Genomic DNA, 27,751 nt, shown 5'->3' on the forward strand with positions numbered 1-27,751 from the left:
AGACCGGATGTTGCTTTTGCTGTGAATAAATTATCTCAATTCATGCATGCCCCGACTACCTGTCATTGGGCAGCTCTTAAACGCCTGTTGCGTTATCTGGCTGGTACCCTCACACACGGCATCATTATTCATCGCAGCTCGCCTATGGTTCTTCACGCCTACTCGGATTCTGCCTGGGGTGATGATGAAACTGACCTCACGTCTACAGGAGCTTACATTGTCTATCTTGGTCGGAATCCTATTTCCTGGAGTTCTAAGAAACAGCGCACTATTGCTCGATCCACCACTGAAGCGGAATACCGCTGTGTTGCGAATGCTAGTGCCGAGTTGACATGGTTAGTGAATTTATTCTCTGAACTTCGCCTGCAGCTGCCTTCCACTCCTGTTGTTTATTGTGATAACTTAGGAGCTACAAATCTCGGCGCGAATCCGGTATTTCATTCCCGAATGAAGCATGTAGCTCTCGACTTTCATTTCATTCGAGAAAAGGTCCAAGCTGGCTCTCTTCGTGTGGTTCCAATTGCTAATGACGACCAGCTTGCCGACGCTTTGACGAAACCTCTGCCACGGCCTCGATTCTCCATGCTAATGTCCAAGATCGGACTTTCCCAAAGGTCGTCCGTCTTGCGGGGGGATGTAGAGAATACTTAGAGGACTCCAACAACTCTAATTATTCTCTCCTATAATCATGTATATTATTGTTATTAGTTGCCTATTATTTAGGATCTTATACACTGTATCTTTGTTAACATATCTTATGTATTCCTATATATAGTTATCCTATGTATCTTTGTAATTATCAATTAATCAATACAATTATCAACTTCTACAGACGAGTTTAGAACAATTCAGTTTAGAAACCAATGAAAATCGATTTAGTTAAAATTCAAATTTTCATTCGTACACGTTTGCCGCACACACGACTTTATAAATGTGAGTATTTTGTATGTACATAAGACATGACCCGACAACGCCCGGGTTAGAAATCTAGTATAGATATAAAATAAGATAGATATACATATAATTATATCACAAATGTTTACCTTTCTTAAAAAATATAAGAACCTTTTTTTTTTTTTTTTTTTTTTTTTTTTTTTTTGACAAGTAGAATGACAAATCAAGCTCGGGCCCAATTTGCCAATCTATGAGCAAGTACATTAGAGGATCTATTAATAAACGAAATTGAGAAACAGTGAAACATAGAAGCTAAAGCATAGATATCCTTTGTAGTCGTCCATGTAAGATGATTATTGGATGAACCCGCTGCAATGTGACTCAGCATGTTAATGCAGTCGGAATGGACGGTGATGTGGAGCAAATTTTGATCAAGAGCCCACTTCATGGCTTCTAAAATGGCTTTCCCTTCTGCTTGTTCTGCACATTGGGCAAACCCAGAGACGTAATGAGTAGTTGTATACCCATTTGATGTTGAGCAGGTCCATCCATAACCCGCTTTTCTCGTCGGATCCCAGGAACCGTCCACATAGATTGTAGCCATTTCGCAAGAAGTCGATGTATGTAATATCCAAATTGTAGTTCCTGCTTTAAGTTGTTGTTTATAATGATCTAGTTCATCTTGAGCCCCTAAAAATGGCATACCCGGTGGAATGTCATTCTCATTTTGCTGATGTGCAGCGGTAGCAAAGGTAAACTGTGTCTCATAGAGCTTCATCGCACCAATCATATTCATTCTTGAGTCCCCGAAACAATTGTTGGTTCTTACTCTCCAAATAGTCCAAAGGGTAGAAAGAAAGGAAATCACCCCAATCTTATTATCCTCCGTCTTCAAAAGAAATTGCAACCACTTCATCAACCAGGTCTTGATATTCATGAAGGTACAATTTTCAGCTCTTATCCCAATATAGCTGCCCGCCCATAATCTTTGAACAAAAAAACAATCACGGAAAAGATGCTCCAGAGTTTCCATAGGTGTACAGCTGTCAACTAGTAATGCATGAAACGTAGATGTATCTCATAAATCATCACTTTCAACAAATCTTGAACGTGCGTTGCGTATATGAACCGACTAACTCGATTGTCGACCTAAGCATAACATCCATCATCCATGTAAGTACTAAACAACTCGATCGGCGACGTTAGGGTTACCTTGCAATAGTGGTTGCTCTGCATCACTTCCTGAGTTTATGTATTCTTCAGTTTGGTTCTCTTCTACCGTGGAATGACAAATTCCCTTTCTTTCTTCGGATTTACCCCATAATACAGCGTATAGCCCGATAATGACTGCAGTTGCGCCGAGTAAGCTGATAATAAACATTTACATTCTAGGGTTATATGGGTTACGCAAATTCTTGTTTAAGACAGGCACTATCCGTCTCTACCTTAAAACGGGTCAAATAAAACCATGTAGGATGAATATGACAAAAGCATAATGTATTGGAAAAAGGTAAAAGAAAAGGTTTGTCGTTTATACCCTTGTGCCATCTTAAGCAAGACTAGCTAGGTGGGTTATAATCCGATAAGGGGGCGTTTGGTTCGAAGTATTGGAATGGTATGGAATGGATTGTGATACCATAATGGTATGGAGTTAGAACCTCATACTTGCTCATCATGAGTGTTTGGTTCGACCCTGGAATGGATATAGAGGGTAGTAATAATATGGAATGGAGTTAGAAACTTGAGTGGAAACATGGGTATGAGATTCGAAAGGGTTGGAATGGAGTTAGAATCCATTGGGTATCTAACTCCATTCCAAAAACCCTCAACCAAACACTAGAATGGATTGAATTCATTCCAAAAGTTCCGACCAAACACCCCCTAAATAGATACTGCCGTCTTAAGTGTAGACACCTCGTTTCTGCACCCCTCGCAAACCACCCGGTGATGATTGGGCCGCATGTTTGATTCGCGGAACGATTAGTGACAGTTCGTAAGATTATCGTCAAGTGATTGCTCAAAAATTAATGTCAACCTCTTAGTTGTCATCTACGTGCCGATACGGTCGTTTTGGCAGTAATTAGAGTACATTCGGAGTCCGGGTCAAAAACCGTCTCCATTTTCTGATAACTGTTAAATCCCGAGTCAGAATGTTCTGGAATGTTCCGGATATTTCTATTCCATATTTCTCAAATTTTATCTTTTGGCAAATAATATCCCGTAATATTCAAAAGATAATCGAATTAAATCCGTCCTACCATAACTTAAACACGGAAATCTTTCTTAAACAGGAGGAAACCTCCTGGGAATAGACGCAAGCCAGTCTTTGCGCCTCTTCCAAGAGACGCGGTGGGCTGCTGCGCCTCTTCCCGTGCCCTTCTTTGCATGATTTACGTATCTTTTTTATATCTTTCCGAGATTCACTTCCAAAGAGTCTCCGAAACCCTATTCCTCCGTGTGATTAGTATAAATAGGAGCCTTCGCTCCTCATATTTCTCACGCGAGTGTCCGCCCTTCTCTTCTCCCTTTGCATTCTAGACTTTGTTCTTACTAATTGGCGCCTACGTGCTTGAACCTTCGACCACGTAAGCTCGGATCCTTCCGGGTACCAGCCTCTCCGTTGCATGACCGACCAATTTGACCACTACACTCAATCAATCTAATTAATCAACTTGTTAAATCGTTTTCCTCTTTCGAGGGCACTCTTTCTTTACATTCGCGTCGAGCATCACTAATCGATCTTCTTAGTTCTTCTCGTTTCGTCAACATGTAAGTCTGAGGGTGTATTAATCTCTCTTTTATTTATTGTTTTTTTTAATTATTGTATAACAATTGTAAGGTTTATGTCGAATACACCATTAAAACCGATTTCTAAAACCGTCTTTAAAACCTTTTTTGCGGATTTCCAGTAGACAGACGTCGAGAAAAGAGACAAAGAATCGCTGCGCCTCTTGAAGGAGCGCAGCACCTGCCGCGCCTCTTCGTGAGGCTGCCGCAGTTCCTGCTTCTTTTCTTCTTCTCCGTCCTCTGTAATTCGTGTTTGTGTTTGTGTTATTTCTTTTCTTTTGTTCGTCTATTAATTCGTTCATCATAATAACATATCAATTCACATGTATATAATTGTTCATTCATCATTAATATGCTTAATTCATCATTGTTCCGACTTAAATCCTAGATAATCAATATTTACGGGTTTTCGTCATTAATATTCAAATCTGGGTTTTAGAAGTTCAATTTCGTTCATATTGAGTTTCTGGAGTTCATCGTTGATATATTTGCATCCATATTCATTGATAGTTCGTCATGTTTAGTTAATTAATTCGTTTGTTTGTTTAGTCTAATCAATCATTTATTAACATCGACCCTTCACATAATTAATCCGTCTTTAATCCGTCTCATTCATGTTTCATTGTTTACTGTTTTATGACCTCAATCATATGTAAATAACATGCTAATCACTTTCATCCGAGTCAAATATCGCAATCAATCCTTTAAAATTAACAATCAACATTAACGGTTTGCAGTTCCGGCTTCACAGCCAGAACTCACCCTTGGAACAGACGCAGCAACTGCTGCGCCTCTTCCAAAGGGCGCAGTGTCTGCTGCGCCTGTTCCAGGGTGATTTCTGTCTCTGAACTCCTTTTCTGCCTTGACCATAGTTTAATTAATACGTATTAATCAACTAATATTCGTATTATCACCTTCTGATCTGTCGTGTTTTCATTCTTTTATTCCTTTTTCTTAAATTATCCGTTTTAAAGGTATTTTCGACATAAATCGCCTAATTCGTTGTAATTATTGTAATTTTCTTTATTGTAATTTTATAATTATTGTATTTCTTTTATCATTCGTATGTTTTTCACATGTAAATCAATATTAAATCCAACTTCGACCTAATTGTATGCTAATTAATTGTTCACCGACTTAGTATTAATTTTCACATGCTAGGATTAAAACTTGGATGTTGCATTGCATGCATATAGCCGACGATATATCAAGTATGAATAACTTCCCTAATCATTAGTAGAGGCCGCTATCGAGGCGGGCGGGATTAGGTGTTCGATCAAAAGAGCTTCCTAATACGTACCCTCACCCCTTACTCCAGATCTCCGTGAGCACCCGTGTTCATTGGCATCCACGAGAGTCATTCTAGACATAGAATGCTAAGGGTAACGATTGCTTAGTGTTCATGTCACTACTTTGTGTCTTGACATGACACGAGGTATTCGAACGGTTCCAATTTCCCATAAAAATTGGTGGCGACTCCTTACAAAATGCAAACGCTTGTTGTTTCCGAGCTCCCCTCGTCCCAAGCGCCCCCGTGGGCGGCCCGCTGTCCACAGTTTGGCGACTCCGCTGGGGACATACACTTACGTGTAGCTAGGGTGAAACTCGAACAAGGTTAGGGAACAAGTTTGTACAAGACAATTGTCGGTTTTCATAACTCGGTCTTCCTAGACCGTTTTAATCGGCCTTCCTAGGCCCAACCCAACCCATTTGACCAATCGTCCCGTCTAAACGGTCCTAATTCTTATTTGGGCCTAAGGATGGATAGCGATTGACGTCATCCATACCATGATGCTTACTCTTGTTTGTATCAAGGGCCTTCACTACTTGAGGAAATGGACTAGGAATCGGCCTTACTCTTGTTTGGCACGAGCCTCTCCACAGACTTCGGGTTTGATGGTTCGGTATGGCAACCCACCCTTTAAACCAAAACCTTTCTAAAAGCACTCAGCATCCCGTTATAATGCTTGTATAAATATGCAAAACCTTATGTGATCACCATTTCTAAACAAAACCATGACGAGTTTTCAAAAAATCAAAACCCGTTTTCAATCAAGAATTTCGAAAATAGGGCCTTTAATTAGTACAAAGTCCGGTCAAAACCCTGTCCGTTTGTCGTGTCAAAATTCGGGCCACAAGCCCATTTCAAACCTCACTTCGAGTCCACTCCTACAACTACACTACAGTTGGCTTAGGACGCACATTTTCAAAGACCTTGTCTTTCTTCAAAACTCACTCAACACAAGTGGCACACACCCACTTCACAAGTCAAAACTTTTCCTCTTTTAGCAAATGTGATGGAATGGTCGATCGTGTTTTGATTCGTCGCCGGTCTCTTATCCAGTTTCCAAGATGCCTGGGTCAAGTGATGATACAAACCTCCAGCAAATTCAAGAGAGTAATGATCGAATCCTAGCCGCGATAACCCAAATGCAAATCACTCAAGAACAAACCTATGACCGCCTTGAGCTTATCGAAGGCCGCATCTTTGATGTAGAGGGAAAGCTACCTCCCATTAAAAGTGAAGTACTAGGTTTTTCCGATGACGAGTCCAAAGGTGAGAATCCTCTCATAGGGACAACTGCAGCTGAGAAAAGACTCCAATACCTAGAGGAGCAATTGATGTACCTTAAGGGGGATGACATTTACAGGGAGAACAATCGAAAGTATGAGGCCGTCAATTCCAAATTGCCCACTAACTTTAGCATGACGGATATCCCTAAGTTTAAAGGACATGAGAACCCTTTGAACCACATTCGCGCCTTCAAAGACTACATGTCTATCAAAGGCATCAAACCCGAGATGTTCTTAAGGATCTTTCCTTCATCTCTTGACACCATCCCAAAGCAATGGTTCTACACTTTAGATCACAAAAAGGTCGCTACTTGGGAGGACGCCGCCATTGAGTTCTCGAAACAATACGCGGATAATGCCGAGATCCAAGTCAACATGCGCACTCTAGAGGTTCTTACCCAAAATGACAAAGAAGGATTCACCGACTTCCTAAGTAGGTGGAGGAAGACTAGTACTCAACTAGTAGAACGTCCAGATGAGGCCACTCTTGTGGAGAAGTTCGTGGACAATCTCAAGCCCATATATGCCAACCATTTGAGATATCAAAACATCAAGACTTTCAAAGATTTAACCGTGTTGGGGACACGAATTGAAGATGACATCCGCAAAGGGCTCTTGTCCAAAACGGTAGGTCGAGGATATCAAGGGTCCACAAGTCGTTCATACGGCTCTACTAGCAAGACCGACGAAGTTAACCTTCTCGAGCCATCCAAGAAAACTAGCCCACCAAGGAAGTTCACAAACCTTGGGGACACGTACTCCAATGCTCTAAAAAGGCTAATGAAGCAAGGCAAACTCCAACCCATTGGACCTACTCCTGAACCCGAAAGGAAGTCCAAGTTTTGGGATGAAAACTCTTACTGTGAATACCATAGGGGCAAGGGGCACGACACAGAAAAATGCTACAAATTGAAACATGTGCTTCAAGATATGATTGAAGATGGTCGGCTTCCAATTCCACCAGGAGGTAAGCCCAACAACACTCAGAATCCTCTTGGAGTTCTAGTGATTACAAGTGACGAATCTACCTTAGATTGCTCACATCTCATTTCTCCCACCGAAAATGAAATTCATGCAATTGAGAAGGAAAGACTCCACTCTACCATCTCCCCTACCATTTCCGACTTCATCGCGTGGGCAAGGAGTGTAGATAGACAAGTGTGGGAATTAGAAAATATGGTAATGATCTTACGCGATCCCAAGGCAACGCCTAAAGAACGCGCGCCTTTGACCTTCTCTCAAAATGCCACTATGCAAGAAGTAGTCGCCTTGGTCGATAGACTAGTTGATCAAATCATACGACTAGAAAGTGACATCATGAGAATGAGGGAACTAGCCGCAATCAATGGGGTTTGGGCCGATGACGATGAAGACGAATACCTCATTGAAAACTCTTTGGTAAAAGAGATAGTCCAAAATGGCGAAGACCAAGATGTGGATCACCTAACTCGCTCGGGCCGTCCATACCAAAGTACTACTCAAAGCAGTCCAACCAATGTCATCACACCAAATGACAACGAAGACGATCCCACCGATCATTTGCTCAAGCAATTACAAAGAACCAAGGCTGATCTTTCAGTCTGGCAACTAGTGGCAAGCTCATTTCCACACCGCCAAGCTTTACTGCAAGCTTTGGCCAAATTGAATGTGGCACATAACTCTACTCCCAAAGATGTAGTCAACTTGGTCTTCCAAGAATCACCGAAGTTAAGTAATCCTATTACTTTCTCAGACGAAGACTTGCCACCTTTTGGCGCTAGTCACAACCTCGCTCTATACATCACTGTCATCTGTCTAAAGAAAAATGTGCCAATGACATTGGTAGATGATGGCTCCGCGGTCAACGTCATACCCCTCAAAACGGCATATAAACTGGACATGAAAGAGTCGGATTGGACACCTACAAGTCAAGGTGTACGCGCATATGACGGTACGCGACGAAAAGTGGTTGGACTTGCTAGCCTAACCATAGCCACGGGACCAATCGAGCGAAAGGTCAACTTCCAAATAGTGGACATCGAAGCTTCATTCAACATACTTCTGGGAAGGCCTTGGATTCATGCTTCCAAAGCAGTAACATCCACCCTTCACCAAAAGATCAAGATCCCACTCAATGGCAAAGTTGTGACAATCACTTCGTCGCCTATCAAGGCAATAATCGAGAAACTTGATCAAGCAATCAAGTCCTTGCGGATCCCATATACGAACTTGGGGGCTTCCAAAGTGTAAGTGTCATAGAAAGCGAGTTGGCACCCTTGTACTACAATCCCTACTCTAACTTAGTGGTCAATCACATACTCAAAAATCAGGGATACTTCCCTGGAATGCCTTTGAACCCAATTCGGAAGAACACCTTCGCGCCATACAATAAAGGCAACTCATCAAGAATACCACTTGGACTAGGGTACAAACCCACAGCTGAAGAAGTTCTCGAAATGCTTGCTCAAGTCCAAAATCGCAAGTATGTAGGAGTCCAAATGAGGCCATATCCCCCCACCTTGAATGGGTACTTCGTTCAAGAAGGAAGTTCGGAACTCTTTCATGGATTTCCCGAACCTTGGCATTACCTCGAGAGGAAGTTAGCCGGAATCGAGATCTTTCACGATTGCTACTTCATACCTCCAGAAACGGTTCCTACCGTCAAAACCCGTCAAGCACCTTGCTTAGACGAACAAGCTGTTAGCCTCCTATTTGGAGAGGACCGATTTGTTAGGGCCGCGCAGGATGAGATCATTACTACAATACTTCAAGACGATCGCTTCAACCCCACCGCATTAATCACAGAAATCGATACAAAGCAGCAGAAAGGATGGAGAAAATCAATCAAATGGACCAACAATCAAGGAAGACTCTTCAAGCTCACCACTGGAGAAGGAGAGATGTTCAAAGAAGAGCCAGGAGACGACGAGTTCGAATCAGAGTCGGAGTCGGAGTCAGAGTCAGAGTCTAGAGAAGTCATTAGAGAGTCTACTCCTGTCGTCACCCCCACTCCTTTCGTTTCTCCTAGCTTGCTTTCAAGTAGTCACAGTAGTTCGGGAAATGCCCCAACTATCGTTCCTTTTTATGTGACCTTGGATCGGTTGGCTTCTTTGTTTCAACTTTACTCAAATCTTAATATGAATAAATCGGGTTCTGCTTACTCTTTGCGTTATTTTGAGTGCAATTGTTTATGATGATACCGAGGATGACCAAAACCCGAGTTGACCGAAATACCTCCTACGTAGCCAAAGAAATACTACGGGAAAGGGAAGGGGGACCGATGAATTGAGGACACCGAACCCATCAATGTAGGAACCGAACTAGAACCCCAAGAACTTAGGATAGGGACTACCTTGAGCTCTACCGAACGGGCCGACTTCATAGACCTCCTAAATGAATTCAAAGACGTTTTCGCTTGGTCCTACAAAGACATGCCAGGGATCGACGGGGATATTGCCGAACATAGGATTCCGATTAAGCCGGGTTTCAAGCTTTGAAACGAAGCTTCGACGGATGAGAACAGAATGGGCCCTAAAGATCAAGGAAGAAGTGGATAAGCAATTCAAAGCCGGGTTCATCAAAGTTTCCGAGTATTTGACTGGGTAGCTAACATAGTACCCGTACCCAAAAAGGATGGGAGAATCCGAGTTTGTGTTGACTTTAGAGATTTGAACAAAGCAAGTCCGAAAGATGACTTTCCTCTACCTCACATCGACATATTGGTGGACAATACTGCAGACCACGCATTACTATCCTTCATGGATGGATATGCGGGTTATAACCAAATCAAAATGGCCATGGAAGACATGCACAAGACCGCGTTCGTCACCCAATGGGGAACCTATTGCTATACAGTAATGCCGTTCGGATTGATCAACGCTGGAGCTACATACCAACGCACCGCAACTACACTCTTACATGACATGATGCACAAAGAAGTTGAGGTATATGTAGATGACATGATCGTCAAATCCAAAGAGAGAGAGGGACATATTGCGAACCTTCGTAAGTTCTTCGCAAGGCTACGGAAGTACAACATGAGACTCAATCCTCAGAAATGCACATTCGGGGTAACGTCTGGCAAACTCCTAGGATACGTCGTTAGCCAACGAGGTATAGAAATAGATCCCTCGAAAATCAAAGCTCTGATTGAAATGCCACAACCTCAAACAGAAAAAGAAGTCAGAGGATTCCTGGGAAAAGTTCAATACATAAGTCGATTCATATCGAAACTTACGATGATTTGCGAGCCTATCTTCAAGAAACTCAAAAAGACAGACCACACCATGTGGGATGATGATTGTCAAAAGGCGTTCGACAGAATCAAGGAGATATTGGCTAAACCACCAGTGCTCATGCCACCACAACCAGATCAACCTCTTGGTTTGTATCTCACGGTAACTGAAACTGCCATGGGTGCTATGCTAGCTCAAACCGTAGGAAGTGAAGAAAGAGCTATTTACTACCTAAGTAAGAAGTTCTTGGAATACGAGTGCAAATACTCACAACTCGAAAAGACATGCCTCGCTCTTGTGTGGGCAACAAAGAAGCTACGCCACTACATGCTTAGCTACTCCGTCAAAATATTCTCCAAGATGGATCCAGTCAAATACCTCTTCGAGAAACCTGTCCTCAATGGACGCCTAGCAAGATGGACCATGATGCTCTCAGAATTTGACCTCAAATACGTGCCACTAAAAGTAATAAAGGGTCGCGCCGTCGCCGAATTCTTCGCAGAAAATCCCATCAACAACGCACAAGCCATAGATACTTGGTCATTTCCCGACGAGGATATACTTCAAACAGATGTAGACTCCTGGGACCTATACTTTGATGGAGCATCAAACCTAAGAGGATTTGGGATAAAAGTGTTGCTCATTTCTCCTGAAGGTGAGCATACACCGATCGCTGTCAAACTCGACTTCGAGGTGACAAACAACGCCGCAGAGTATGAGGCTTGTTTAATTGGACTACAAGCGGCAGTAAGCTTAGGCATCAAAAACCTCCGAGTGCATGGAGATTCGTCACTAATCATCAACCAAGTTACAGGATCCTGGAAAATCCGAAGCGAAAGCCTAGCACCCTATCAAGCTAGGATTGACCAAGTCGCTCAATTCTTTGATCATGTAACCTACTTGCACCTACCTCGAGAGGAAAATCAATTTGCAGACGCTCTTGCGAAACTTGCATCTTTGATAAATATGCCAGATTACTTGATGGAAATGCCTTTGTGTATCGAACGACGGTCAGAGCCGGCGTATGTCCATCAAATTACCGATGAAGAAGAAATCGCACAGGAACCCTGGTTCCAAGCAATCCTGAACTTCAAGCTCAATGGTACCTATCCACCGGATATGGATAAGGGGGGACAACGAGCTATACGCCTACTAGCTTCACAATACGTCCTCATGCAAGGAGAATTATACAAAAGAACACCTCTTGGTGTAATCCTGCGTTGCCTTGATCATTCACAGGCACGAAAGGTGATGGAAGAAGTCCACGATGGAGAGTGCGGTCCTCATATGAGTGGACCTATGATGGCAAAGAAAATCACACGTCTAGGGTACTATTGGACCACAATGGAATCCGATTGCATCAAATACGTGAGGCACTGCCACAATTGCCAAATCTTCGGGAATGTACAGCATGTCCCTCCTTCGTTGCTCTATACGATGACATCTCCTTGGCCATTCTCCGCGTGGGGAATCGACATAATTGGGAAAATAACCCCAGCAGGAACAGGAGGTCACTGTTTCATCCTAGTAGCAATTGACTACTTCACCAAATGGGTAGAAGCGGCTTCCTACACCGCTCTTACGGCCAAAAATGTAGCCAAATTCATACAAAATAACATCATCTGCCGATATGGTTGCCCACATGAGATCATCAGCGATAATGGGTCCCACTTCCAAGCCGAAACCGAACAATTGCTAGCCAAGTACAAGATCAAGCATCATCACTCATCGCCCTATAGACCACAGACTAACGGCGCGGTAGAAGCGGCTAACAAGAATGTCGTCACAATCCTCAAGAAAATGACTGACAATTACAGAGATTGGCCAAGCAAAATACCCTTCGCTTTGTGGGGGTATCGAACATCCGTCAGGACGCCCACTGGGGCCACTCCTTTCTATTTGACCTACGGTATGGAGGCCGTACAACCAGTCGAGCTAGAAATACCATCCTTGCGTATTCTACTCGAAAGTCAAATCCCTGAAGCCGATTGGAAGAGGGATAGGTATGAAGAACTCATCCTCCTGGATGAACGTAGGCTTCGTGCCTTACATAATGTCCAAACATATCAAGCACGTATCAAACGAGCTTTCAACAAAAGGGTTAGGCCAAGAAACATCAAAGAAGGAGATTTAGTTCTCAAATCGGTCAGAGCTCTTTTACCTGTCGACCCAAGGGGAAAATTCAAACCTAACTGGGCCGGACCATATCTAGTCAAATCAATACTCCCAGGGGGTGCGGTTAGAATCACAGACCTAGATGGGAATGAGTTTTCAAACCCCACAAATCTCGACCAACTGAAACGGTACTATGCCTAGGATAGAACAGAAACGCGCCTCGCGTAAACCTACGTGTCGCTCTTGCAGCACTAAATAAACGGCCCCTGGCCCATCTGAATGTCACTGTGCTCTTGCATCTTGGCAAACTTGTCATCCTCATATCATCTAACAAACTAAATTCGCACCTCCCGAGTAAGCAAAAGCTCATGCTTATTTTCTATGTTCATTACAAGCTCTTGCTTCGAACAATTATTCTTTTACATTTACTCGAACTACGCGCAAGGGTTTGATTTCGCTTTTTTTAAGTGAATACGTAGGCAATCCTTCAAAGGATTCAACCCACCATTTTATTTAAAATGTAAATAGAAGAACATCTGCATTGCATTTGAAATTCGACAAGAATAATTAAAGAAAATAACAACGGTTTCATAACCACTTAACCTTTTTATTTCATTCAATTTCTAATAATAATAATACGGCAAATAATAAAAGTAGACTAGGCTAGGATTCTAAAAATCCCTCCTTTTATTACAACAATAATAATAATAATCAAATAATAATAATAAGACTTGGGCTATTCCTCCATCTTTCCCTTGCCCTTGTCGTTCTTGTCATATTTCTTGTCACGACCTCGAGCCGGGCGCTCCTGCACCACTTCAGACCTAATCACCAACGGTCTTTCTCGAGGCCTGACTCTCCCATTCTTGCCAACCACCACCTCTGCGACAGGAGTAGTCTTCGATTTCTTCGAAGGATGAATGACTTGGAACCCGGCTTCCTCTTCTCCTTCGGTCAGATGCTTCTCCTTCTCTTTCTCTCCCTCGCGTACTTTGTAGTCAACGGGCTCGCGCTTCCTCAGTCTTTCACGCTCTTCCGAAGTTGCGGCCTTCCTCCATCTCAGATAAGAATCCGACACCCACAAGGCATTGGAGGAGAAACTCAGGAACCACATGTTTCTTTGGGCCCACTTCATAGCCCACTCTCTTCGGCTCTCGGTAGTCAATGCCATGGCAGTCTGCGGGACGGTGTCAAGCCTAGGAATCATCTGCTTCAACCCGACTTGCCTCATCAACCTCTCAGGAAAGATGCATACCATAAACTCCAATCCAGGGATGCGCACGGACCTAGGATCCAAAGAAGACACTCCAGTGACAGACTTGAGATACCACCACGGTACAACCCACCGGATCAAAGGGCCATCGTCATTCTTCAGCTTGTTCTTCCAATAGTCACAGATCCGGGTGAAGTCCACCATGTACAACCTCGTCCTCATCGAAATCATACGGGCATGATAGGAAAGTGCATGAACTGGGGGCTCGAGCAATCGGAGCCGTTCCATAAGCCAAACCTACCAAAACAGGTATTAGACACCCAAAAAAAAAAAAAAAAAAAAAAAAAAAAAAAAAAACAACGAAAAAGAAAAAGAGGGTGTCTTTTACCTGTAAGATGACGGGACTCCCCAAGAATGGAAGATCGCGGTTGGATTTCCTATTATCCAAGCCCAAGATAATCTCCCCTAAGCACAAGCAAGCTGGGCTCCTGCGCAGCTCCATTTGCTCAACGAGACCCAATAGGCGGGGATCACCTCTCAAATCTTCATCAACATGTCCCTGAAAGACGTAAACGTGAAGCAAACAGAAGCCAAATGCTCTCCTTCTAGCGACATAAGAGACAGTAGGGTCGGCCCTGTTGATGAATCGATCCATAAAGTCCAGCATCCGCACGCCTTTCGAAGTAACAAGACGATCTACCTCAAGCCTAGTAAGTCCAAGCAAGTCTCTAAACTTGCTCTTATACCCTTGTGAAGTGGAGGGGATGGCAGGTAAATGTTCAGGGTCCCACCCGCCAATAGCAGCAATTTCCTCCGGAAAAGGACAAATATCACCTCCTGGGAACGCGAAAACATGATAATTTGGATCCCAATAATCAAGACATGCATCTAAGAACGGCTTTACTACCTTAATGAGCTTCAAACTCAACAAAGACCCAAGGTTGTAAGCACCCATGTCATGTTTCTCAATATTCGAAAACTCGTTAGTCCATTCCTTCAAGAGAATTTCTAGAGTATTCATGATGATAACTTTCTCTTGAAAATTTATGGGGAGTTTTATATGTGAATCGAGGAAGAAGAGACGGAAGAATTGTATGATTTAAAGCTTCATCGACGCTTCTATTTATACTAATTGCTGTTTCCAAAAATCTGTCGAACCGACGCTTGGGAAGGAGCAGGCGCGGCACTCTTGCGCCTCTTCAAAGGGACGCAGCTCTTGTTGCGCCTCTTCCCTAGCATCACTTCTGTGATTTCCGTGTTTGGATCTTTCCTAATTCTATAAACGAATAATTTCCTATTCCTACGGGATTTTATTTTGGTAAATCCGCGAAATTTACCATGCTTCAGGTTTCCTTGATCCAGGAACGCGCATTTCGAGGCGACGTCAACATTTTCGGCCATTTTTATATTTAGTTTCCATTTTAATTCTTTCTTTTTTCATTTTCACTTTTATTTAGTCATTTCATTTCTATTTTCTTCATTTTCTAACTTATATATTTCTTTTTTTCTTTTTTTGCGGGGGTAACCCTCCCTACCGTCCGGTCATTTCCGGCAAAATTTTTGCATTTTCGCGTTCTTTTCGAGTCTCATTTTTTTGCACTAATTAAAGGCCTTATGTGTATATAAAAATGTAAATGAATGTGTTTTTTCTATGTAAACTTCGGCAGCATGACGGTACAAACCGTTGTCTACCAAACTTGTCCAAAAGCTAACTGCGGTACAAACAACACAACCCAAAGAAAGCAAAAGGCACTCAAAGCCGTCGTATATATAACAAAAAGCAAATGTACAAGCAATCGGGGGCTTCGCCCCAAACAAATCAGAGATGTAATCGGGGCTTCGCCCCAAACAAATCAAGTCTAAATAATGGGGGCTTCGCCCCAAACAAAATCCAAAAATGTTCAAAATCAAGACTACAAAAACCACGCGGACTCATCACGAGCACCCTCCAACTCGGCAACCCTCGCCATAAGAGCAGCGATCTCGGCATCCCGAAACTCGAGCTCTCTCGACAAACGAGCCGTCTCCTCCCGGGACTGGGCTAACTCTCGCTCCAACTCACGATCGGCCTGAGAACAGCAGCAAATTGGCTCATGTCAATCGATTCAAACAAAATAAAAAAAAAAACAAAACTGGAAATCAAAAAGTCAAAAGAGATCAAATAAGGTTCATACCTGACGACCTCGACCACCGACGAGTGCCTCGATGGCGGTAGCTCGCAACCGGTTGGCCACCCTCCATAGTGCCACGAACCGAGATGGCGCGACCTGCGTTTTCAAAAGAAATTCTCAGCAAATTGAACAAATTTAATCCAATGTGTTCTTACGCAAAAGGTGAAAAAGCCAGAGGCTCACCCTCCGAATCGATCTCGCCGATCGTCGAGGCCAAGCATCCGTCACAGCCACGTCAAAATCACGCAACTCGGAGATCGTCGTCCTCCCGGTCGCGTCGGTGTACTCGAGAGTCTCGGGATACACTGGGGGCTCGATGCCCGCCGCCTCAACCTCCTGCAAAGACAAACGACTCTCATTAATCGGTGATCCTTCATCGAAATTCCCAAAGTCAAATAAAAGGATACTCACCACTACTGGCCAGTACGCCAACCTCCCGTAAAGGAATGCCGAGTAGTCCTCACCGAGCGCGAAGGAGGTCGTCACCACGGCACCGGCCAAGTCCGCCTCCCTCTCGGCCTCGGAAGGCTCCTAAACATCGTCCTAGGAGGATCAACGGGAACCGTCAACGCGCCCCGAGAGCACTGACGAGCCAAACGCTCGCCTAAGTACCACACAGGACCCATCGACGTCCACAACAACGGTGAGGCTCGGGCTCCTAGGTCGAAGGACCTCAAAGCAACAAAAGGAGGTGCCTCGGCATACTCCGCCCAAGGTCTGGGCACCCACTGCAACAAGATAAAGACAGAGATCATTCCTATGATCAGATGAAGGGAAAGAAGTATAAATGCATACAAACGGGATACTCACGCTTCTCGGTGGGCGTTCACATCCCGCCGGTAGACATTGTGAGAAGAACGCTTGCTCTTCGTCCGGCACATGACCCAATCCCTCACCACGGGATAGGCCCTCTCCAACGGCTCCGTCCTCTTGGGCGCGAGGCCCGGGAAGTAAGAGTACACCCACGCCTGTAAAACGGAATAGTCAATGACGATCTTTCGATCTTTGATGAAAGAAAGGGATTTATTTTGCTATCAAAGGGAAGGTTCATACCTCCAACAATAGCCCAGTCCGACGGCGCCGGGGAGAAGTCCCCTTCTCCATCAACTCCGGACGAACCATGGCCCTCATGAAACGGATAAGGACCGCAAAACCAAAGAAGTGACCCAATCCCAACGCCCTAGGGAGCTCGGGTCGCAAGAAAGGGAAGAAGCTTCGTCGACAGACCTCTCACCCTTGTCTCCGAGGTAAATCGAAGACAAGAACCACCAAAGCCACGAGACGAACCCTCTCTCGGTCACAAGGAGGAGGAGCCGTCTCCCTCCCATCGATCACCACCGATAACGGGGTCTTCCCCGCGAAGTAATCTCGAACATAGGTACTGGGTACCAAACCCGCACCGCAACGACCTTCGGCGACGGGTTCCGGCCGATCAACCTCCTCGCCTCGGCCGAATCCGCTCTCATGCCAATCTCCGGCCACACCATCTCCTCGATCCGCACGGCGGACCGAGAAATCATGCCGTAATCCTCCAAGGTGACTCCCACCTCACCAAAAGGCAGGTGAAACGTGGAAGTCGTATCCCAAAATCGATCCAAGAAAGCGCGGACCAGGCTAAGGTTGGCCCGCAACTTCCTCTTCACGATATCCCTCCAGACCTGAACCAGAGGACCGAACGCTCCACGCTCGATCATGGCCCTCTCCTCCTCCGACAGCCGCTCGTAGTGCTCCATCGCCGTCGTGTACCCCGAGAACGACCGGATATTCCCGGCCTCCTATTATGATTCGAAATAAAGCTATCTTTAATTTTGAAGTAAATTTGAAGGAAATTTGAGCAAAAAACAGAAAGAGGGTAAGTAATGAGTTAGGGAATTCCTATTTACCAAGCTCTTCACCGTCCTGTAGGACAAGTGACCCTCTGCAGCCCACACAAGGTGCCTACTCTCCCAGGTCTCAGCCCACGTGGGAGCTCCTCTCAGCTGACGACCCCCTCGTCCGAGGTGGGCCCGTCGCGGAATCTCCTCCTCCTCAGCAGCTTCCTCCTCGGGAACCTCGTCTGCGGCAGCCATCACCGCGTCGGTGAAAGCCTGCTCCAGAGCCTCCTCAACCGCACTGGCGTCTACCTCCATGGGAGTCCTCCCGGAAGTGGAAGCATCATCACCTGCAACATTAAAGCAAGTTTAGGCCGCGTCACGTGACGGCGAGCCTTTGTTAAGAAGTTTTCGAGCCTCCGGAGCCCTGAAGACTGTCCGTTTCTGGCCATCCTTGGCCGTGTTCTCACCAACCCGATCACTCGTGTGACAAATTGGGTCAAGTCGAGTCAAAATCAAAGCCTAGTTCCGAGTTCGAGTCGAAAATTCGGCAGCATTTCGCTATAATGGCGGTTATGCCCTAAAAGGTGCCCTGCAAAAGTTGTCACCAACCAAAATTCCGAGATGACAGGAAGTTTACCCATCATCCAAGGGTCCCAAATATCAAATTTCATCACGAATGGGCAATCCTAAGGTCGTTTTCGAAGCCATTTTCGATCTAGCTGTGAAACCGTCTCAAAATTCGCTCAAGGGCTCAAAACTCGATGAAAATTCAAAGTGAATACATGGTTATGTTCCTAACATTGCCTACTATCCATTTCTAGCATCAATTTGGCAAGACAAATCCATTTGGGGGAAAAGCCCCAAATTTTCGAGTAAATAGGTCGAAAACCCTAATGTTTGCAGCTCAAAATTCGACGAATACGGATGATTAATGCAAGATTAAAACACATACCTCGATTAGTCATATTTCAAGCAAGCTTTTGAATCCAACCTTGACGGAAATGGTGAAGATTTGAGAGAGAAATTGAAGGATTCGTGTTTCGAAATAATGAATTAAAACCCTTCTGATTTCGCGTTTTTACGCAGAATTGTCAAATTGGGGGGAAGGACGCAGCAGGCGCTGCGCCTCTTCCAAGAGACGCAGCTCTTGCTGCGCCTCTTCCTTTTGTTCCCTCCTTACGAATTTTCGAAAATTCGTTATGAGTTCGTTATTTGTGGGCCCATCTTTGGTGCGCCTCTTCCTCGATGACATTTGTATCATTTTGGTCCGTTTCGACGATTTCTTCGTTCCGGCCCACATTTTATCCAGCGCGACAATATTTTGCAGTATCGTCCAAATTCATTTTATCCCTCGCAGCAAAGTATTAAAAGTATTGCTCATTTTGTTTAGCAGTGATGGTATTTTGCAGTACCGCTCACTCAAGACCTTCTTCCCCGACGATCAAGATGTCCCTAATCGTCGGTGTATTCCCCAACAAGAGTTCGCTTGAGACCGACGCAAGCAAATTCAACTTCAACCTCAAGTTTTCTTGCCTGAGTTCGCTTGAGACCAACGCAAGCGGATTCCCCCAGCAGTTTCTACCGACGTCCTGCTGCTTCCAATATTTCTCGTTTCCCGCGGAGTCCGACAGGGTGTCATTCTCCAGAAGTTCCTATACCCAAAACTTAGTTACCCCTTAGGTCGAAACTTATATTTGACCTCCTTCCCGTCAATGCTTTCTTTTAGGGTCCCACACCCTAGCACCAATCCTTATATAACTTTTAGGACTTACCCTTAGCTCCTACGCTTAACCTTAGCTCTTATGCACCTCCGAAAGCATCTCGAGAAGAAGTCTCAGGTATGGTCTCTTCTTATGGTTGGCGAGCCTCCTTACGTAGTCTAATGGACTTTAAACGACCCTCCCCGATAGTCGACAGACTCTAAAATGTTCCCGACGACAGGTCCTTGGTTCAGACCCCTTGAGCCGCCTCGCGTCGCCATAGTCGTCGAGTTGTAATCTTCGATTGACCTGATGGCTATACTTTGACTTTCGCCTTGTCCAAGCCTCAGTCAAAGTGGGGGCTCTGTAGACACCTCGTTTCTGCACCCCTCGCAAACCACCCGGTGATGATTGGGCCGCATGTTTGATTCGCGGAACGATTAGTGACAGTTCGTAAGATTATCGTCAAGTGATTGCTAAAAAATTAATGTCAACCTCTTAGTTGTCATCTACGTGCCGATACGGTCGTTTTGGCAATAATTAGAGTACATTCGAGTCGGGTCAAAAACCGTCTCCATTTTTCGATAATCTGTTAAATCCCGAGTCGAATGTTGGAATGTTCCGGATATTTCTATTCCATATTTCTCAAATTTTATCTTTTGGCAAATAATATCCCGTAATATTCAAAAGATAATCGAATTAAATCCGTCCTACCATAACTTAAACACGGAAATCTTTCTTAAACGGGGAGGAAACCTCCTCGGGAATGGGACGCAGCAGGCAGTCGCGCCTCTTCCAAGAGACGCAGTGGCTGCTGCGCCTCTTCCCAGGCCCTTCTTTGCATGATTTACGTATCTTTTTTATATCTTTCCGAGATTCACTTCCAAAGAGTCTCCGAAACCCTATTCCTCCGTGTGATTAGTATAAATAGGAGCCTTCGCTCCTCATATTTCTCACGCGAGTGTCCGCCCTTCTCTTCTCCCTTTGCATTCTAGACTTTGTTCTTACTAATTGGCGCCTACGTGCTTGAACCTTCGACCACGTAAGCTCGGATCCTTCCGGGTACCAGCCTCTCCGTTGCATGACCGACCAATTTGACCACTACACTCAATCAATCTAATTAATCAACTTGTTAAATCGTTTTCCTCTTTCGAGGGCACTCTTTCTTTACATTCGCGTCGAGCATCACTAATCGATCTTCTTAGTTCTTCTCGTTTCGTCAACATGTAAGTCTGAGGGTGTATTAATCTCTCTTTTATTTATTGTTTTTTTTAATTATTGTATAACAATTGTAAGGTTTATGTCGAATACACCATTAAAACCGATTTCTAAAACCGTCTTTAAAACCTTTTTTGCGGATTTCCAGTAGACAGACGTCGAGAAAAGACGCAGCAACTGCTGCGCCTCTTCGAAGGAGCGCAGCACCTGCCGCGCCTCTTCGTGAGGCTGCCGCAGTTCCTGCTTCTTTTCTTCTTCTCCGTCCTCTGTAATTCGTGTTTGTGTTTGTGTTATTTCTTTTCTTTTGTTCGTCTATTAATTCGTTCATCATAATAACATATCAATTCACATGTATATAATTGTTCATTCATCATTAATATGCTTAATTCATCATTGTTCCGACTTAAATCCTAGATAATCAATATTTACGGGTTTTCGTCATTAATATTCAAATCTGGGTTTTAGAAGTTCAATTTCGTTCATATTGAGTTTCTGGAGTTCATCGTTGATATATTTGCATCCATATTCATTGATAGTTCGTCATGTTTAGTTAATTAATTCGTTTGTTTGTTTAGTCTAATCAATCATTTATTAACATCGACCCTTCACATAATTAATCCGTCTTTAATCCGTCTCATTCATGTTTCATTGTTTACTGTTTTATGACCTCAATCATATGTAAATAACATGCTAATCACTTTCATCCGAGTCAAATATCGCAATCAATCCTTTAAAATTAACAATCAACATTAACGGTTTGCAGTTCCGGCTTCACAGCCAGAACTCACCCTTGGAAGAACAGAAAAGAATGCTGCGCGCTCTTCCAAAGGGCGCAGTGTCTGCTGCGCCTGTTCCAGGGTGATTTCTGTCTCTGAACTCCTTTTCTGCCTTGACCATAGTTTAATTAATACGTATTAATCAACTAATATTCGTATTATCACCTTCTGATCTGTCGTGTTTTCATTCTTTTATTCCTTTTTCTTAAATTATCCGTTTTAAAGGTATTTTCGACATAAATCGCCTAATTCGTTGTAATTATTGTAATTTTCTTTATTGTAATTTTATAATTATTGTATTTCTTTTATCATTCGTATGTTTTTCACATGTAAATCAATATTAAATCCAACTTCGACCTAATTGTATGCTAATTAATTGTTCACCGACTTAGTATTAATTTTCACATGCTAGGATTAAAACTTGGATGTTGCATTGCATGCATATAGCCGACGATATATCAAGTATGAATAACTTCCCTAATCATTAGTAGAGGCCGCTATCGAGGCGGGCGGGATTAGGTGTTCGATCAAAAGAGCTTCCTAATACGTACCCTCACCCCTTACTCCAGATCTCCGTGAGCACCCGTGTTCATTGGCATCCACGAGAGTCATTCTAGACATAGAATGCTAAGGGTAACGATTGCTTAGTGTTCATGTCACTACTTTGTGTCTTGACATGACACGAGGTATTCGAACGGTTCCAATTTCCCATAAAAATTGGTGGCGACTCCTTACAAAATGCAAACGCTTGTTGTTTCCGAGCTCCCCTCGTCCCAAGCGCCCCCGTGGGCGGCCCGCTGTCCACATTAAGATGGACAATTTACAAGATAGAATCAACTATAAATAGAACTGATAACTATTGACCTAGACACCTAAAAGAATTTTTTGGATAATGAGAGTTCATTAGTAAACTAATTAGGGAATTAGTGTCCGTTTCAAGCTATTTTGGCCCAATGGGTCTACGTCATCACTTTTTATTTTTATTTTCAATTTTTATACAAAACCGCTAAGAAACCTAGCGGCCTTACAAAATGTCATCGTCCAAACATCTGTAGCTTTTAGAAAAATAGCGTAGAGGATAAGCCGCTAAGATACCTGGCGGCTTTATCTGTTTTATTAAAAAAAAAATGTAGGGCATATCGCTGGGAAACTCAGCGGCTTGTTTCTTAGCTTTCTCCAACAACTTGCATTAAGTACACTACAAAATGGTAGTGATATGGTAAGCCGCTAGGATTCCTAGCGGTTTCGCCTTTTATATAAAAGAAAACTCGTTAGGTTTCTTAGCGGTTTCGTATAAAAACTGGAAAAAAATAAAAAGTGATGACGTGGATCCATTGAGGCAAAACAGTTTCAAACGGACAATAATTCCCCAAATAATTTTCTAAACAATCTCTATTATCCAAAAATTCCACTTAAAAAAGAAAAACTGGTTACTATTAACTGAGATAGAGGGATTAGTTGATTATCTAGTCACAAATAAATCCTTTCACCGTAGTTACTCTACGGAGTATTTTTTGTGGCATCTTCCTAAACCTATGATAAATTGTTCGTTTTTTATGTAAAAAGTATAAAGAAAGTTGAATTGTTTTTATCCAACTTGATAGAGGATGGTGTAGCAAAAGTTCAATTTTTTTGTTTGGAAATGAATATAATTCTTACATTTAGCCGTAGGTGATTCAATTCTTGGTTCTGTCAAAGCATGCATTTAGTAAAACAATTTATTATGAATTTATTTGAAATTTATTTTGAATTTATTTATTAGTATGTTTTTACCTGCCAACGTAAAGGTTTTCATGAAGAATTATACACTCTAACCCGGTGGTTAGTATAGTAGATAAAGGTCCAAATACTGATGAGTAAAATGGCCCTCTCTTTTTTATACACCATGCGTGGATGAAGTATTTTGCTCCAGATCCAACTATTCCCTACAATTAGGGGGAAACAATATTAAATACTCACTCACAGATATTCAAGTACTTGTATATTTTTAAAGGTTTTTTTGTTCAAATATAAGCTTATATTTGTAAAAAGACTAATATACTTTTATTTTTTTTGGTCAAATATAAGCTTATACTACGTATTTGTAAAAAGACTACGAGTAATATACTTTTATTTTTTTGGTATTCCATTACCTTTTTTTTTGCTTGAAAAATACCTATCCTAAGAGAATCTCATATGCTTAAGACAACTTTTATTTATGAATTCTCTCCATTTTCACACCTCCAAATTAAATTGATTTATCTCTTCCTTTCTCCAGAAAACTTACATTTACCACCCCTCATTCTCTTATCTAAATCAAAATAAGATCCGTACTTGTACATTTTTTGTTGTAAAAAGGAAAGAAAATCATAAATGAACTCTTAACATAGATAGTTTTCAGACAAAGATAAATAAAAGTATAAAACACCCTTAAATTTAGCGTAGTTTTAAAATAAAAACCCTAGTTATAACCTAGTTAATGTATTATACAACTGGTTGTATATACAACTTAGTTAATGTAATTGAGCGTTGTTATAAAGTTGTCGAGCCCTATTAACAAAATTATCGAGCTATGGTACAAAATTATTGAGCATAACAGAATAATTATTAAGCTCAATAACTTCGCAAAATAGCTCAATAACTTGTAAAATAGTTCAACAACTTTGTGTAAGAGCTCAATAACTTTGAAGCGGTTGTATAATGCTATTATACAACTGGTAGTAGGACAATATTTGTGGTTATAACCAAGTAGATGTAAAAAGAAAGGGAATAAATGAGTTACACACCGAAAAGAAACATGAAGTAAGTTCAAGAGGCGAAGTCAAATTCCAAGATTTCAGATCTGAAGTTGTGAAGACGGCAATGGCTAAAGCTTGTAACATTCCTATAAAAGATGTCCAAGCAGAGAATGATAGAGAATCCGGGTAACATTTTGAAATTGGGACCTATATATCAAGAATTAAAATTCACCCTGATTATCATTAAAATTATTTACTTGTAATTTGTAAGACGATAAAAAAAAAAGTGAAATTTATTTACCTGCATAATAAGCCAAATAGCCCAACAAGTTGCGCTTAGAAACAAATATAGAGAACCCAAAATCCAAATATGATCATTTGATGATGATGATGATGATTTAATTAGGACGAGAAAGTTGGCAAATTGGATGTTTATTAATATCTTTGGGCCTCTTATCAATGCGATACATATTGCTCCACCAACGCAGATAATTGTCCCACTAATCTTTGCTATGCTGCTCAACTTTTTTATACTCACTTGCTCCATTCTATTTATAACATCTGTTTAGTTAATCAAGGGTTCCACATAGACCAAATAAGTGTGAGACCAACTCACAAATATAATACGGACTACTACATTACTAATTTACTACTACTTTCGTCCCGGTCAATTGTTGTCCTTTGGTTTTGACACAAAGACCAAGAAAAGAGGAGAGATCCAATTACTAAATGACAAGTGGAACAAATTGAGTATCAATGATCAAATTACTCATTAAGTTTATTCTTAAAATAGAAAAGATAACAAATGACTGAGATACCCAAAAATGAAAAAGGACAACAAATGACCGGACAAAGGGAATACTAGGTAATATCCTATATTCTCATATAAGAAAAATAAGAAGAAAAGTTCAATCATTTATCTCGTGGACGTCTTCTCCAAATAAAAGACCGTCTCAATTCCCTTTCCAAAACAACCTTACTGTATCCGAATATATGCAATCTATATATCAAAAGTTGTAAAGATGAAGTTGCAAGGCTTGGAAAACCCATAGACCAAGAAGTCATCACTATTAAGGTCCTTCGTGGCCTTGACTATAATATCTACAAGCTCGTCATCTACGCAGTTCATGCTCATGATACCCCTATTACCTTTGAAGCACTTCACGAAAAACTATGCTACATACCATTTTTTTTGGGATTACGTCATTGAGGGGCTGGGCGAGTTTAGTTCAAATCGTAGAGGCTCTCAGCGACTTATCTGTTTTCCTTATGTTACCTTTTTTGTAATACTAAAAAGGGTACTATCCGATGAGCATGAGGGGGTGAGCCACTTCAATACAAACCTAGTTTCGGAGTTGACATGGACTCAGATTTGGTAATAAGTTTCATCGTAACCCCTTTTGATAATTTTTTGGGTTTTGGGCCCTATTTTAGAAAAAAAAAAAAAATCAGGTAAAAGGGATACTAGTCTAGATTCTGTGCATTAGACTATGTTTATCAATAACATTCATCAAAAGAAGACAAAAAAAATCATCAAAAAATAATAATAGAATAATGACATTGGATTATGACATTGTGATTTCTCTCCCTCCTCCCCACATGTCAACTATCTATTGGGTAATTATTAAAGAGTCTACATGATGTAATATAATAAAATAATAAAAATGAGTGTCATAATACAATTATTAATCAATTAGTAGATTATACAACTGGTTGTATGTAGTTTATGTACAACCTTTTCAATGTTGTCGAGTTTTGTTATAAAGTTGTCGAGCTTTATTAACAAAATTGTCGAGTTACAATACAAAGTTATTGAGCTTAAGAGGAATAATTATTAAACTCAATAACTTTTTAAATTAGCTCAATAACTTATAAAATAGCTCGACAACTTTGTGTAAATAATTCAACAACTTTGAGACGGTTGTACAATGCTAATATACAACTGGTTGTAAGATAGTATTTGTGATTATTAATGGGGTGAAAAAACTGAGGATGAATGTTATTGAGTTGGAAGAATAGTAAAATGGTGACAATATTAATTTATTTATAACACCCAATTTTTTAATGTTATTGATGTACATAGTCTTATATGCACGGTATATATAGATTTTTATTTTTTAATGTGGTACTTATAGATTTGAAATTGATATCTCATTGATTTTCATATCTCAGCTTATTATATTTTGATTTTAGAAAAAAAAAATTAATCTACCAAACTAATCAAGAAATCGAATTGAGTAATGTCTTAAAATAATTTTATTTTATAAATTTCTCAAACCATTCTCTTATAATAGCACCAATGAACAATTTAGCAATTTGTAATTTATAATTTTATATTTTTATTTTGTTTTAACTAAAATATTATAGTTTAGAGTTTAATGAAAATATTATATTTTAATGAAAGGATAAGAGTTAATGAAGAAGAATCTTATTTATTTCCTTATTTGAGTGGATGTATTTGGGGGAAAATTTTTCATAATCCTTATTCTTATTCTTATATAGAGAATGAGAATGTAATAGTTTGATTTTACAATTGCAAAAAAAAAAAATTATTAATATGGAATCAAATTACCATACATACCCAAGAACAATGGCAAAGATGAAGGTGATTGCAGGAGTTGAATTAGTAGATGCAGTTCCAATTGATGAGTTTGTCATGTAAAGTCCTTGGTAGTAGAGCAGTTGACACAATACCACTCTGTCCATGAGGAGTATTAAAAATGGGAATCCATATGAGAAAACCTTCACATAATTATTTCATTTATTATTTTGATAAATAATGTGAGTTCACTCATTAATTTCTCATAATAAAATTTTATGAATCGGTCTTTTTTTATTTATTTAGATTTTTAATGTGTGTCCATGTCATAAAAACATTTTAACCATCACAAATTCTCATTATAGACGGACACTATCCGTCTATACGTATAGACGGATACCATTTCCCCTCATAAAATACCCATTTGTCATAAAGTGGGAAGCACATGGGGGGTGCCCCACCTTGTCTCCCCTACCCATTTTATTAGAGGTCTTTACCCGTCTGTTCGCCCCACCCGTCTATACCAAGACCTATTGTTTAACCATACCCAATAAAAGCGGAAATGAAGATCAAAAGGAAGCTCTTGCTTCCCATACTTGATTTACTCCTAGTTGATTTCCCCCTTCAAAAGCATCAGATAGTCCCATTAGATAAGTTTAATGATCGACTTATTTTTATATGAGATCGTCTCATGATGGAAGCAATAATATATCTTATAGACTTATAGTATGATGATTAACTCATATTCAAACAACCAAACTATCCAAAATAAATGTGTTTCAAAAAAGCGCAAATACTATCCTACAATTAGTAGCATTGTACAACCGCCTCAAAATTGTTGAGCTCTTACACAAAGTTGTTGAGCTATTTTACGAAATTATTGAGTTTAATAATTATTCTGTTAAACTCAATAACTTTGTACCATAACTCGATAATTTTGTTAATAAAGCTCGACAACTTTGTAACAAAGCTCAACTACATTGAATAAATTGTATATACAACCAGTTGTATAATACATT

The 27,751-nt window shown here is 41.4% G+C and overlaps 2 protein-coding genes across 2 annotated transcripts; both read right to left on the minus strand.

Moving 5' to 3' along the window:
• Nucleotides 1-949: 949 nt before the first annotated feature.
• On the minus strand, nucleotides 950-27,404 carry LOC141610589 (WAT1-related protein At4g30420-like). The gene is made up of 7 exons (XM_074428753.1): nucleotides 27,280-27,404; nucleotides 26,775-26,891; nucleotides 24,495-24,741; nucleotides 24,242-24,400; nucleotides 23,250-23,401; nucleotides 1,936-2,261; nucleotides 950-1,065 (listed from the first exon to the last, which is right to left on the minus strand). Exons 1-6 carry the CDS (start codon nucleotides 27,324-27,326, stop codon nucleotides 2,075-2,077), a joined length of 909 nt encoding a protein of 302 aa, XP_074284854.1. The 5' UTR covers nucleotides 27,327-27,404; the 3' UTR covers nucleotides 950-1,065; nucleotides 1,936-2,074.
• LOC141612571 (uncharacterized) lies at nucleotides 1,118-1,927 on the minus strand. Its single transcript, XM_074431382.1, has one exon. The coding sequence runs from the start codon at nucleotides 1,925-1,927 to the stop codon at nucleotides 1,118-1,120; it is 810 nt and encodes a 269-aa protein (XP_074287483.1).
• Nucleotides 27,405-27,751: the final 347 nt, after the last annotated feature.

This window comes from Silene latifolia, chromosome 11 (genome assembly GCF_048544455.1).
Source record: "Silene latifolia isolate original U9 population chromosome 11, ASM4854445v1, whole genome shotgun sequence".
NCBI lineage: Eukaryota > Viridiplantae > Streptophyta > Magnoliopsida > Caryophyllales > Caryophyllaceae > Silene > Silene latifolia.

Coding starts and splice junctions, on each gene's coding strand:
- LOC141612571 (XM_074431382.1), bottom strand. CDS start 1,927: ATGGAAACTCTGGAGCATCTTTTCCGTGATTGTTTTTTTGTTCAAAGA.
- LOC141610589 (XM_074428753.1), bottom strand. CDS start 27,326: ATGGGAAGCAAGAGCTTCCTTTTGATCTTCATTTCCGCTTTTATTGG. Junction 26,892..27,279: donor TTCATTTCCGCTTTTATTGG/GTATGGTTAAAC, acceptor CCTCATGGACAG/AGTGGTATTGTGTCAACTGC. Junction 24,742..26,774: donor ATCTTTGCCATTGTTCTTGG/GTATGTATGGTA, acceptor TGTTATAAATAG/AATGGAGCAAGTGAGTATAA.